We start from the raw sequence: 13,042 nt of genomic DNA, 5'->3' as shown, positions 1-13,042 counted from the left end.
CATGAGCCGAGTTAAAGTTATTGGAGTTACTGTGTGGTGCAATAAAAAGATACAGAGGATTGTGTTTTATAAACGTTTTATTGTTAAGAGAAAGGTAGAAGGCATAGAAAATGTAATCATTGTGGGCTTTAATCATGATTAATGTCTCTGATGAGCCAACAGAGGGCTCCAGAGATCCAACATAGAATACTAAACAAAAAATACTCAAATAAAAAGTTTAAAAACAAAAGTTTTGTGTTTTGTTTGATCATAATTAAAGAACACATAATGAAAAATAATTCCTATAGGCTAACCATTTTATGTCATTCTTGGGTCATATGTCTTATGCAAATATGATACATTTTGAACCTGGACGAGGTGAAGCTAATCTTAGTTCATCCATCCTCCTCATCACCATCATCAGGATCATCATCATGAACCCGCATTGAAGCTTCGAAAATCATTGGGGTTTGCCCTCATTTACAATACTGGGAAGTCACAGCTATGAGGAAAAGTTCATTTAGGTAAAACACTTCCTTCCACGGCCTAAAGGGGGCGATATATCTCTTCAGTTGAAAGAACATCATGGGGTATCTGCAGAGAGCAGAGTAGCAAACAAGCTGCAAACTGTAATATACAGGTATCACATTTATAAAGTCTTATTCTGTTTGCCACAGTTTCCATGAAAGCATTGTGGAAACATATAGTAGCCCACATGTTTGGTTCTGGCAGCTTGTAATAAATATGAATGTAAACATAGCTGGATTAACACTAAAGGCATTAAGAGAAAAATACTCCTGTACAAAGGACGAGTGATGAAATGGACCAACTTTTTTTTGTACCAGTTTATCTACTAATACAAAAACTTTGGGTATATTTCAAAACAGCACACCAATTATACACATGTTCTCTCTTTTCCCATAATTCAAACATTGTGCACATCATTTTTATGTAAGCTAGCTTGAGGCCAGGCAATGTTTTAACAAATTAAATAATAAATAGTGAGCAGCTCACCATTTAATGGAGGAAACAGTGATGAAAGGACATAGAAGCTATGTCATGTAATGTGTAATAGTGTTGCCCATAGTGTTATAATATCAATATTGAAGCATATTAACAAACAAATATGCCCAGTAATCGGGCTCCTTAAATAACTGGATTATGTTATTCTTTAGTAGTTAGCGCCACCATGTGGTTATCTCATGTAGCAGAATAAACTCACCAATAAAATCATATTGTTGTTTTCATAGAATAAATATAGAAAAATCTTCCCACATCTTAGATAGATGTCCCACTTCTCTGACAGGAATGTGAGCCAGGCTGGAGCCTCTTACTGAAAGCTGATTGTTGTTATGGAGCCACATGATTGAAACGCATGGTGACAATTTCAAGCTTTTACACCCCTTATCTGCAGACTCTGAGACTCACAGCCAGTCAGAAGAAAACTTTAAACGTCGACCTTATTACCACTTAAGGTCCTTCGTTAGAGCAGATATGGAAAGGTACAACCAACACTTTAAAAAATATCTAGATTTCTTGATCAATTTCTAAACTGTGGGAAAAATTCTTTCAGACAAAATGCTACATGGATCCTGGTTCTCCTGTCCCTGGTCGTCTTAGGTGTGGCTGTGACCACCGACCCTTTGACAGATTTGGGTAGGTCATCAATCATATTGTGTTTATTCTATTCATGCAGCTGTCACAGCTTCATGGATGTCTTTTATTCTGAGCAGAAAATATTGCTGGGAAGCTGGTTTTCTATCAGATGGAAGGAAACGCCACCTATGTGAGGAACACAGGAGAGCTGGCTTCAGATGTTCCCACTGAGACCATGTTTGAACTCTTCGATCCACAGATGAATTTCAGCACAGCAAAGTTCACCTATACCTGGGACCTAGGGAACGGGTATGAGGACTTTTAATATTTCAAAAAATAAATGGAATTTTTAGGCGGCTTTCTTTCCTTTTTAAAAAAAAACTATGTCTGCGTCTGTGATATAGAGAGGTGATCAAAGGAACTGAGCCGGTGGTGCGATATAATTACCCTGAGTCTGGAAACTACACACTGCGGCTGAAAGTGGGAGCGAATTTAACCAAATCTGCACCTCAAATCACTGACGTTTACTCCATGGATGTACAAGTACTTGGTTTGTAGTTTAATATTTTCCATAGGAAACTATTAGCTGTAAGATGAGTCAAGATGTTTCAATGCTTCCAATTGTTTTCATTCAAAAGTTCCATTATGTATATCTGCAAAACAAATTAATCAGAATAAATATATAGAAGAATGGGGCAAGTCACTATTATAGTGGTTTTTTTGGATATTAAAGACCCAAAATCCCTAAAAGTTCATGTTCTAATTCTAATGCATTTCAATGTCTGTCAGAAGTTGTTAAGCACCATATTCAATGTCAAAAATCAAAGAAAAGAGAATGTAAGTTGTTGTATTATTGTTCTTTATCAGGCTAGAAAGTGTTTAAAGGAGTAATTATTGAAATGATTTTGTAGATGCCATTAGAAACATCGAGCTGAAGGGCCCTTCTGATTACGAGGTGTCTCAGAACACCAGCTTGGCAGTTCATGTGGATGGAAGGTAGGATATATCTTTTTAATTTTTTCTACTTTTTGTTAATTCCATTTAAAGCAAGTTATTTTGACTGAAGAAAAGCAGAGGTGCCCCCCCCCCCCACAATCAAAATTAAACCTCCCCCGAAATCCAGTTAAATTGGACTTGTGTGCTGTTTTTCCCATTAATCTGTATTGAAAAGTTTGATTTTATGACATTTGTTTAGCAACCCAAACATAATCATCCTTGTACAAATTACTGCATGAATATGAATGTGTATTTGTGTGTATCTAGTCCTCCCATGTGGGTGTGCTGGCGTTTCCTGCCAAACTGTGACCCTGACATGTCGGGTGGCTGCACGCTGACCATGCTGTATGAAAACACTTTGAGACTAAACCACACCTTCACCTCGGTCGGTGTCCACTGTCTGGACATCAGCGTACGCAATGACATCAGCAAGCTGCAGACCTCCTTCAGCATCTACGTCAAGAGAAGCTGTGAGGATACACGCACACACACACACACACACACACACACACACACACACACACACACACACACACACACACACACACACACACACACACACTACCGAGCCCCTGAAGTCCTGGAAAGTTTAAAGAAAAATCTTGTGTGCACAAAATAATTTGGAGGTTTGCCAAGATATTGTGTTGTGCACACAAGTTAGATGAGGGAACAAGATAATTATCTTTGGCGCGCAAGTTGTTATCTTTTTCGCTATCGTCAAACTTCTCTTGAGCGCACAAGATATTAACTTAACTTATTTTTTTTTTTTACTTGTTGGGAATTCAGGGCTCCATACAAATCTCAGTTTGCTAAAATAAACATATTATGACTTGGTTGGTTTTAGTTAATGTTCTATTTTCTTATCTTTTTTAAATATGTGGAATTTAGTTAAATTGATACTGTTTATATTTATTTAATTAAATTCCTTTATGTCCTTTTATCAATTAAGCTGCTAATTTGTAAATTGGGCTATAAATTTGATAACAATATATATTTTTTTTATCACCCAAGGAACTAATCTCTATTAATATTATAAATATAAAATGTGAAAAAAATATTTTTTTGGTCCAGTGAATGAATGAAAATAAAAAACGAGTCTTCATCAGGAAATGATGGAAATTAACTAGTTAGCTAAATATAGTACAAAGCATCTCTTCTCTTCTGAGACTGATGTTTTTGTGTGTACACTGTCCCTGATTCAAATAAACCAATAAACTAAATCATGACTCATCAGTTTGCTATAGTGTACGCGTGCCAATAATGAGCTACTTTAGTAGTTTTCTTTCCTCAAAAGATTCTATCCCTGGGTGGAAAGGCGGCTCTGGGTGTTTCAGATCTAAATCTTAACATTTCCTTTAAGCTGCATTAGTTCCACAGACAGAGAGGAGGCGGCAAAAATTAGAGAATCAAGGCTCAGCACATGACTGCTGTGTTGAATCAGTTTGATACTGTAATGTTCAAACTGAAGGTAAACTGCTTTTAGTGTCAGCTGGTTTGCATTTATTTCCCCTGAAAGTTTGGAAATGTTGTCTTTGCGTTGTAGACTTTGTCCTCTGCTGCTTAATTTTTTCACGTCTTTCAAGTTTCAAAAAAGGCCTATAAATGCTTCTCCATTGCTTCGCTCCAAGCATGAACAAAGAAATCAACTTACTGAATAATTCTAATTGAAGTACTTTAGTAAATTAACAGAACTTATAAATAGAGCATGTTGTTAAACTGTGAACTTCTTTTCAAAAGTTAACACTCACAAGAAAAATGTTTTTCTCTGTATTTCTTGCAGATAGCACCCATCTGTTCTTCATCCTGGCATGTGCTGCCATACTTGTTGCAACTTTTTCCTTCATCACTGTCATCGTCTGTCGCCCTCGTCATCAAAACAAATCACAGGTACAGATATTTTATTTCTTATTCCAATATCTTATTTTTAATTCAGTGTAAATCCTTATTAGACAGGTTTTAATAGGGTGAGAAGACGTGACAGCCAAGATCTGAGTGGAGCACATGAACCTGAATTAAATATCACATTTAATTTCATTTTCATGTCCTCTTATACAAACCATCAAACTTGGACAATGTGTACACCTACAGAAATAAAAAGGGCAAAGAGATCTAACAGCTGCTTTAACATAAAAAAAAGTGGAGGAAAACTTAAAACCAAAAAACATTGGTATAAATAATCCAGGTCCAAGCACTCAGAATGGTTGGAACTATATAAAAGGCCTTTAATTCATTGGGCTACAAACATTAAAATAAGTTTTCCCTTCCATGACTACTGGTGGTTTGAGCGATACCAGAAGCACTCCTGTTGTCTCTCTTTTTCAGAAGCTTTAACATTTGGTGGTTAATTATCTGGGTGGCTATGGGTCTGCGGTAGGGTGGATTGCCCTCCTATTGGAAGCTTGGCAATTTGATCAACAGACCCTCTAGCCTACATATTAAAGTATCCTTGGACAAGAAACAGAACCCCAAATGGCTCTGAAAGACACAGTCTGCATTGTATGAACATGTGTGTGAGTTAAAGGTTGTACAGTATCCTTGGATGGCAGTACGTTAGTGATTGTGTGTTAAAGGGAGAATGCTTTTTTTAATGCTTTGGAGAAGTTTTGAAGCACCTTGAGTGGTCAGGAGTATAGACGGCCACTATATAAGTGAAGTCCATTTATTGTTTAACTCATGTTGTTTGTTGTTAAACTATATGTAAAAAATCTAAACTTGCCTTAAGAGCCAGTTATCACACTTTAATACTGTTTGTGATCACAAGGAGGCAGTCTGTGACTAGAATCAAATAATTCTTGTGCATCTGGAGTGATTGAGTGAGTAGAGTGTATCTCTACATTACAATAATATTATGTTGATTAGAAAATTACAAAAAAAAGTATTTCCTGACCTTTATTTGCCAGAGATAAAATGGTATTTTATGGGGATTCATGAAACGTGGATTCTTTTGTCTAAACATTTGTAATATTTTTTTTCTATTTCTATTCGATTCAAAAGTCTGGCTCTGTGTTTAATTTTTGCAGATTGCTGTCTCCAGTAATGCCTTATTCCTGAAAAACCAAGAATCCGAGGGTCAAAGCACAATTCTTTTTAAATTCTCCAACGAGAAGAATGAAGAAAAGGAGCCTCTCCTGATGCAATATGGGACTCAATACTCCTCTTAAGAGTCAGTCTTCCAGCATGATGTGGCTGCATGTTAATCATGTAGGTATTTTGAAAAGGAAAATATACAATTGTAGTGATAAAATTATCATCTCACATTCTGACACATTATAAATAAATTTAGACACAAATGGATGATTTCTGCACAATGCATAGCCTTACATGTCATTTGAAATGTAAGTACTCCAGTAGAGTTGGATATATTAAGCTCTAATTGTGTCACTAATGTTCAGTGAGCTGGAACGAGAAACACCTTGAGATTTTCTAGAAACTAGATGATGGCAATCAATAAATGTGTCAGAGAGGAAAGTCTGACATTCAAATGTTCTCATAATAAAGCGCAGCTCATGTTTAAACAATGACTGTCTATTAAACAAGCTGTGAATCGATGTGGTCACAATCATTAATTTAATGTTTTTATATTGATGTTGAAATGTGAGCCTTTGCTTCAAAGCTTAGAAGATGATTAGATGTGTTTCTTTTTTATTTTGTTGTCAGTTCTGATGATAAATTCATATTTGTTGTAGATGCCTGTTCAAACATTCTTTTATTTTAAAATGAACATATATGTAGTGGAGGTGTAACTCAAAATATAAAGTTATTGAACGATAGTTAGAAAATCATTTTAAGCCTAAAGAAGATGATTGAACGATAACAAATACTATCAGCTGTCTGATCAAGTCACTACCTAAGGGTTAACTTTCTGTTGTTGTCTTTGAGTGAGTTTGATGAGTTTGTAAGTGAGCCAATCGGTGAACTCTATTAGCCCGTGAGCCGGCCAATCCAAGTACCAACGCCTTATTTGCTGCATATTTTCCTACAAAAATGAAATCATAGGATGGGTTTAATATGTAGCCAAACCCCCTTATATTCATATGTCATGTGTCATCATTTCTACATACCTCACTGAAATCACAGTGAGGTATGTAGTTCATGTAAAGATAGCAAAGATAAAACCTATATCTCTTAAGATACTTTTCAGAATATAGAAGACCACCAGTCACTATGGCTCAAAACATCAGCATATAGCTCTTTATAGGTGCTCATACTGATTTATATATTTTCATAAGCAACTCATGCATGTCTCAGTATTTTGCTGTCTTTATTTTTTTTATTGGATTTTGTCGTAGCTGTCCTGACCTTGTCTGTATGTATTTTTTGTCATGTATGTATGTATGCATTTTTTGTCATATGTCCCCAGTTTGTCACGCTATTGCACCTAATAATAAAAAATAAAAGAATACTTACCCGTGCTTCCGAGTGACTCACAGTGTTTGCCTAGTGACTCCTTGTTTCCCTTTTCGGATTTTTTTTTTTAATTAAATATTTTACTTCCATCTGCAATTGGGTCCAGTTCCTTGTTTTCCACTTCATGACAGTTTCTTGCCCATGTGTGCAAGGCTTAGTCCTGCCTTGTTGCTGTTCTGCCTTCATGGGCAAACTTTTAAGATGTGCAAGGACCTTTTTATTCCATTTGAACTACTGTAGCTTTTTCTTGAAAATTCAGCATATGTCCACAAAACACAGGACCCTGCTTAAGATGGAAATGTTTCCCCGTAAGTGAGTTAATATTGTGACACTGTCATAGACATGCGATGGACTTTTTTTTACATTTCAGAATGATGGTTGCTGTCTTACATTATGACTTGTGACATTTTGATGTAAATCTGACTTTCTATCTCAATTACTTTTTTTATCACACTATTTTGACTTTGGCCTTTCTCATTTGGCCAACATGACTTTTTATCTCGTAATTTGAACTTTCTTTAGGCCGACCATGTTATGTTTTCCCATTGTCTATTCCCTATTGTGTCTTAGTTTCAATCTACTGCTTACATGCACTTTCCTAATATCATGTCCCAAAGCTGGATCCTCTCCTTAAACCACATGATATTTACACATGTATCCTTTATTTGCCATGTAAACATGTAATTGATCATCTTCTCCATTATTGTGCACATTTTAATGCAATTGGTCTGTAATGTCCTGGACTTGTACAATCTTTTTCTTGTAAATTAGAGCTATGACAGGGGATATTTGTTACAGAAGTTTATTTGTTTTGAACACAAAGAACATCTTTGTGTGTGTTGGAAAGAAACTAGGATTAATACACAAGTAATCATTTCTTTGACTTTGTTGTTAAAAAGAGTTCCTGAAGATTGAATAGACCTTCTTTTTTTTGCAGCAAATATTCTCAACATGTCATTAAAAACACTTTGTTTCATTGCATTGGATCCAAAGATTTAAGGATGTTATAAACGACCTGTGTCTTTAAGTGTGTTATATGTTACATGAAAAGTTGTCAGGTCTCAGTTTGATTTGAAACGGTTTGTGAAACATTATCCTGGAGAATGTAAACTTTCATCAAGTCAAAGATCATTTGTATAACACCCTGGTAATTAAAGTGCAGGGATTTCTCATTATATGGAGAGCATTTTTACAATAGCTCAAATGAATTGTCATTATTAAAAATGTTGTATTGAAGGAGCAGTGCTGAAAGACAAAATAAATGTGTGACTCTGGTGTGACGAGCCCTCCACACCGTGCTGCTTGTTTGTTCTCTGTTACAGGTTCAGGTCAAGGCGGGGTCGTGATCAGGGGATGAGCTGCACCTTGGCCCGGTGTAGTCCTCATCCATATAATCCTCTTCTCAGGACAGACGCTCTCTCTCTCACCTTGTTCTCACATTTGATCATTGTTAATAAATATGGTGTTATTTTGGTAGAGCTCGTCTTCGGCTCCTGTTTTTGTTGCAGCCTCAGAGCCGGGTTGTAACACTGGAAAGAGTTTCTTCTTTCTTCCATGTTTTGATATCGTTTGACACAATTACTCTCCACTGTGGATCTTTCTCCAAAAGAAAATATAAATGTCAAAAAACAGATATTTAGTCAAATATGTACTTGAAATTGGAAATTTGATCAACTCCTCTGTTGGATTTCAGGATTGCATCATATTGGGTATGATAACAGCAGCAAAACATAAACTTCAAATTAAATAATTCAGAGTCGGGATATTAAACATGTTTGAGAAAACCTGTTTTTTCCTTAATAAGGAGATATTATTAAGGATATATAAATTGCCCATACATCAAAATAAAGAGAAAATACCAACAGTTGACAGAAGACATTATTCATGGATCTATATTTATTCAGATTTGAATTGCAAACTCTGTTTTTGCAGCTGATTCTAAATGTTGTGCCGACCTCTTGTTGTCTCCAAACTCATCTGTCTCTTCTTTAAATGGACTCCTCTGTTTGCTTTGAGGTCTCAGCTGAAACAAACAAACAATAAAATGGTTTAGTGGACATACATCACAAATCAAATGAAGTTCATCTAATGTCAGAGAAATGTTCCTCAAAGTGAGCCATGTTTTCTTATGAATATATTCAGAGCTGTTTTCATGAAGTTACCGTTGACACTTCACGTCTCTCGTCTTTTCTTCTTCTCTCTCGTTGTCGGTCTGTTCATTCAGCCTCATCCTGTCTGTGTCCTCTGTGCTGCTTCCTGTCTCCTCTGTTCTGTTGTTCACGGCTCTTCTTTAGATTTCACCTCCTGTTCCTAAAGAAAAAAAACAAACAAAAAAAAGAATCAAAAAGGATTCCATGCTGAAAACAAACATTGTGTAGGAATCAAACTCACCTTTTTTAGATCCCACCTGTCCGCTGAGGGAATGAATCAGAGACGCTGGGACATTCAATGAACCAAAAAGTTCATTTTGATGAAACAAAATGTAGCTCACATCACATGACCTGATATGTGACATCATTAATCATCACATCAGATCAGATCAGATCACATGACGAGACAACATGTTACAACAGAACGTAACACACAAAGACACAACAAGACACAACACTGCACAACAAACAAGACAACACATGACATGAATAACACCACATAACACATAAACACAATATAATATAGAAACATAATATCTGAAAAAAATCAAACAACAACACAACAAAATACAAGACAACACATGACATGAATAACACCACAAAACATATTTACACAATAAAACAACATCATGTGAAAAAACATCAAATCTGAAAAGATCACAACATCACATTAATATCCCCTGACTATGTTTTCAAGTTTCCAGTTTTCTATTGTTAAGGTTTTAAGAGCCAGAGTTTACTGTATTTGGATGAGAGGAGGAGTCGAAGAGGAGCAAGAGGTTACCAACAGAAACGTATCAAAAAGTTAGCAGACAGTCTTAGTTGTTAGTTGATGAGCTGGTGAGGGAGCTTTCTGACAGAATAAGTCGACAACAAACCTGAATTACAAACAAGAGCTGCAACAATAAATGACAAACACTAAACAAGATTCAGTCTGGATAAATAGCTAGTAAGCACAATGTTCATGACATTAATGTAGTATGAGACTGAAGCTATCTAAGATACAAGAGTTCATAAAACAGAAGACTTGCCCCTTACCCACATTCATTTCAAAGGTTAGAGCAGCAGGAGAATGGCAGGTACCAGGAACTAAAAGTAACAGGTTTCTCATCACACCATCCTGATAACCATGAGCCATTACAATTCAAACAATGTAACAAGCCAGGTACATTTAGATTATGTTTCTATCATACTTCATATTCAGGTTTTTGTTTAATTTCAAGTTATTTCTGATGTGACCATATTTGGACATGAGGAGGAGGAGCTTGAGAGGAGCAGGAAGTTAGCAAATGTCAAGTTATCAGACCAAAAGTCCTTACTTATCAATTCATAAGCTGCTAAAACAGCTAGTTTCCAGAATGAGTTTCTGCATTAAGTGATAGAAGGTGATAACATCACAAACACATCACAACAATAGACTGTAACATTGACGTAAACACTGTGATATAACCCTCGCTTTTGTTGCCTTTTGGAAGCGTTTGTTACCTGGAGCCACAGGTGACTTGAGGAGAGGGTGGAGCTGAGGAGGAGTGCTACATGAGAACAACTTTGTGCAGGAGATGTTCAATATAATGCTATTATAGAACTCAACGAGTAATAGAACTCATTATTTTGTTGCCATGTCAAAGCCTTTCGTTACCTGGAGACGGAGGTGACCATGTTTGAATACGACGGTGGAGCTGAAGAGGAGCGAAGCGCTGGCAAAAGCCAAGTTGCACGACCAAACAATGTAACAGTGATCAAACACAGAACAACACAATATACCAGGTACAGTGAGACACTGATACCATGAGCACAGTGTTCAAATAATTCAATGAAATCCTGGGTCTTTTTGGAGGTCTTTTTCTCTCCTGGGTCTTTTTTGTGATTTTTGGAGGAGAGGAGGAGCTGGTGAGGAGCAAGAAGTTAGCAAATGCCAAGATGTCAGTCGGGACCTCTTATTAATTCATTAGCTGCTAAAACAGCTAGTTTTCTTCACATTATAGAAGAGTAATAACATCACAGCACATCACAACCATAGAGCGTTAAAATGGATGTATCCACTATGATGTAAACATTGTTTTGTTGTCTTTTTAAGCCTTTTGTTACCTGGAGCCACAGGTGAGCATGTTTTGAGGAGAGAGAGGAGCTGAGGAGGAGCGCTATATGAGAACCACGACGTATGCTGGAGATGAATATTATAATGCTGAAATATATTTTTGAAATTCAACTTTTTCTTCCGTGACCATATTTGGAGGAGAGGGTGGAGCTAAAGACAACAAAATGTTATCAAATGCCAAGTCATCAGACCAAACAGGAAGTGCCCAAAGAAAGAAAACTACATCACACATCACAACCTTAGTCTGCAAGAATATATCTTATCTGAACTTAACTTATCTAAACTTATCTAAGCTTAACTTATCTAAACTTAACTGAACTTATTTTATCTTATTATATTATACTCGACACAGGAGCTTATCTCTAGTGAGGACGCTTCCGTGGAGGCTCTCCTTCCACCCGTGCAGCCGGTCTCTTCTGATGATGCCTAACAGAGGAGGAGCGAGAAGAGGGGGGAGAGGAGGAGGTAGAGGAGGGAGAGGAGGAAGAGGAGGAGCAAGAAGAGGAGGGAGAGAAGGGAGGAAGATGACGCTTCCGTGGAGGCTCTCCTTCCACCCGTGCAGCCGGTCTCTTCTGATGATGCCTAACAGAGGAGGAGCGAGAAGAGGTGGGAGAGGAGGAGGTAGAGGAGGGAGAGAAGGAGGGAGCGGAGGAAGAGGAGGAAGAGGAGGAGCAAAAAGAGGAGGGAGAGGAGGAGGGAGAGGAGGGAGGGGAGGAGCAAGAGGAGGAAGATGACGCTTCCGTGGAGGCTCTCCTTCCGCCCGTGCAGCCGGTCTCTTCTGATGACGAGAAGGAGGAGGGAGGAGGAAGAAGAGGAGCAAGAGAAGGAGAAAGAGGAGGCAGGGGAGGAGGGGAGGAGGCAGGTGAGGAGGGGAGGAGGGGGGAGGAAGAAGAGGATGGAGAGAAGGATGGAGAGGCAGGAGGGGAGGAGGGAGATAAGGGCGGAGTGGAGGAGGGAGTAACAAAAGGAGCGAGAGAAGGAGAAAAAGGAGGCAGGGGAGGAGGAAGAGGAGGGAGAGAAGGAGGTAGAGGAGGAAGGTGAGGAGGGAGTGGAGTAGGTAGAGAAGGAGGGAGAGGAGGGAGGGGAGGAGGGAGTGGAGGAGGGAGAAAAGGAGGGAGAGGAGGGAGGGGAGGAGGGAGGAAAGGAGGAGGGAGTAGGAACAGAAGGGGAGGAGGGGGAAGGAGGAAGAGGAGGGAGGGGATGAAGAAGAGGAGGAGCTCACTTGAAGGTCAAGGATCAAGCAGTTCGAGGGACAGGCAGGAGGAGAAACAGAAGGGGACCTGGGTGGAGACGGTTCTGGAGAACTGGCTGCTGCAGGGACCCTCCGCAGGATGAGCCTCAGACTGGTCTGATCTTCAGACTGGTCTGATCCGGGTCGTGGACAGTCCAGGGGGAGCACTAAAGACAGAAACAAACCAATATTTCAACATTCAAAGTCTGAAGTTGTAAAGAACATTCAAGAAGTGTTCCTTTAAGTCATTCAAACAAACACATTTCTACAAGTATTTGCTGTAATTCATATTTGTATTGTTTTGTAGGCAGGCTGTCAGCCTTTATGTTTATTGTTGGTGTGATGTGCTTCACCTATCAAAAGATCAAAGTGCACACTCACAAAGATTTTGGATGAAAAATGAATTATCTGAACCAAACTTCTTTCACAGTTTCTTCCACAACACAATATTAATAAAATAAATTGAAGTTTTTAACCAGTAAAAAGGCCTGATAAGTCAACATAAACAAGAATTGTACTGAAACTTCAAGTTGTTAAGGATCAGTGATTTACTTTAGGGTTTAAAAAAAAGATTTCAATCATTCT

At 38.0% G+C, this 13,042-nt stretch overlaps 1 protein-coding gene and 1 long non-coding RNA gene across 2 annotated transcripts; one reads left to right on the top strand and one right to left on the bottom strand.

The window, feature by feature from the left end:
• The first annotated feature begins 1,401 nt into the window (after positions 1-1,401).
• Positions 1,402-6,983, top strand: tmem130 (transmembrane protein 130). The gene is made up of 8 exons (XM_065949757.1): positions 1,402-1,481; positions 1,553-1,635; positions 1,713-1,884; positions 1,980-2,125; positions 2,487-2,571; positions 2,839-3,041; positions 4,352-4,458; positions 5,592-6,983. Exons 1-8 carry the CDS (start codon positions 1,474-1,476, stop codon positions 5,730-5,732), a joined length of 945 nt encoding a protein of 314 aa, XP_065805829.1. The 5' UTR covers positions 1,402-1,473; the 3' UTR covers positions 5,733-6,983.
• A 1,811-nt stretch (positions 6,984-8,794) lies between these two features.
• Positions 8,795-12,376, bottom strand: LOC136177292 (uncharacterized). The gene is made up of 3 exons (XR_010664933.1): positions 9,370-12,376; positions 9,141-9,288; positions 8,795-9,001 (listed from the first exon to the last, which is right to left on the bottom strand). It is a non-coding gene; the product is annotated as an uncharacterized lncRNA (long non-coding RNA).
• Positions 12,377-13,042: the final 666 nt, after the last annotated feature.

The sequence above is a fragment of the Labrus bergylta genome, chromosome 21 (genome assembly GCF_963930695.1).
Source record: "Labrus bergylta chromosome 21, fLabBer1.1, whole genome shotgun sequence".
Lineage (NCBI taxonomy): Eukaryota > Metazoa > Chordata > Actinopteri > Labriformes > Labridae > Labrus > Labrus bergylta.
Note: the sequence above shows the minus strand (reverse complement) of the source record. Positions and strands in the feature narration are given on the sequence as shown.

Excerpts from the sequence above, each read along its gene's own strand:
- tmem130 (XM_065949757.1), top strand. Across the intron at positions 1,885-1,979 it reads ACCTGGGACCTAGGGAACGG|AGAGGTGATCAAAGGAACTG; the intron begins GTATGAGGACTT and ends TCTGTGATATAG. Across the intron at positions 2,572-2,838 it reads GCAGTTCATGTGGATGGAAG|TCCTCCCATGTGGGTGTGCT; the intron begins GTAGGATATATC and ends GTGTGTATCTAG.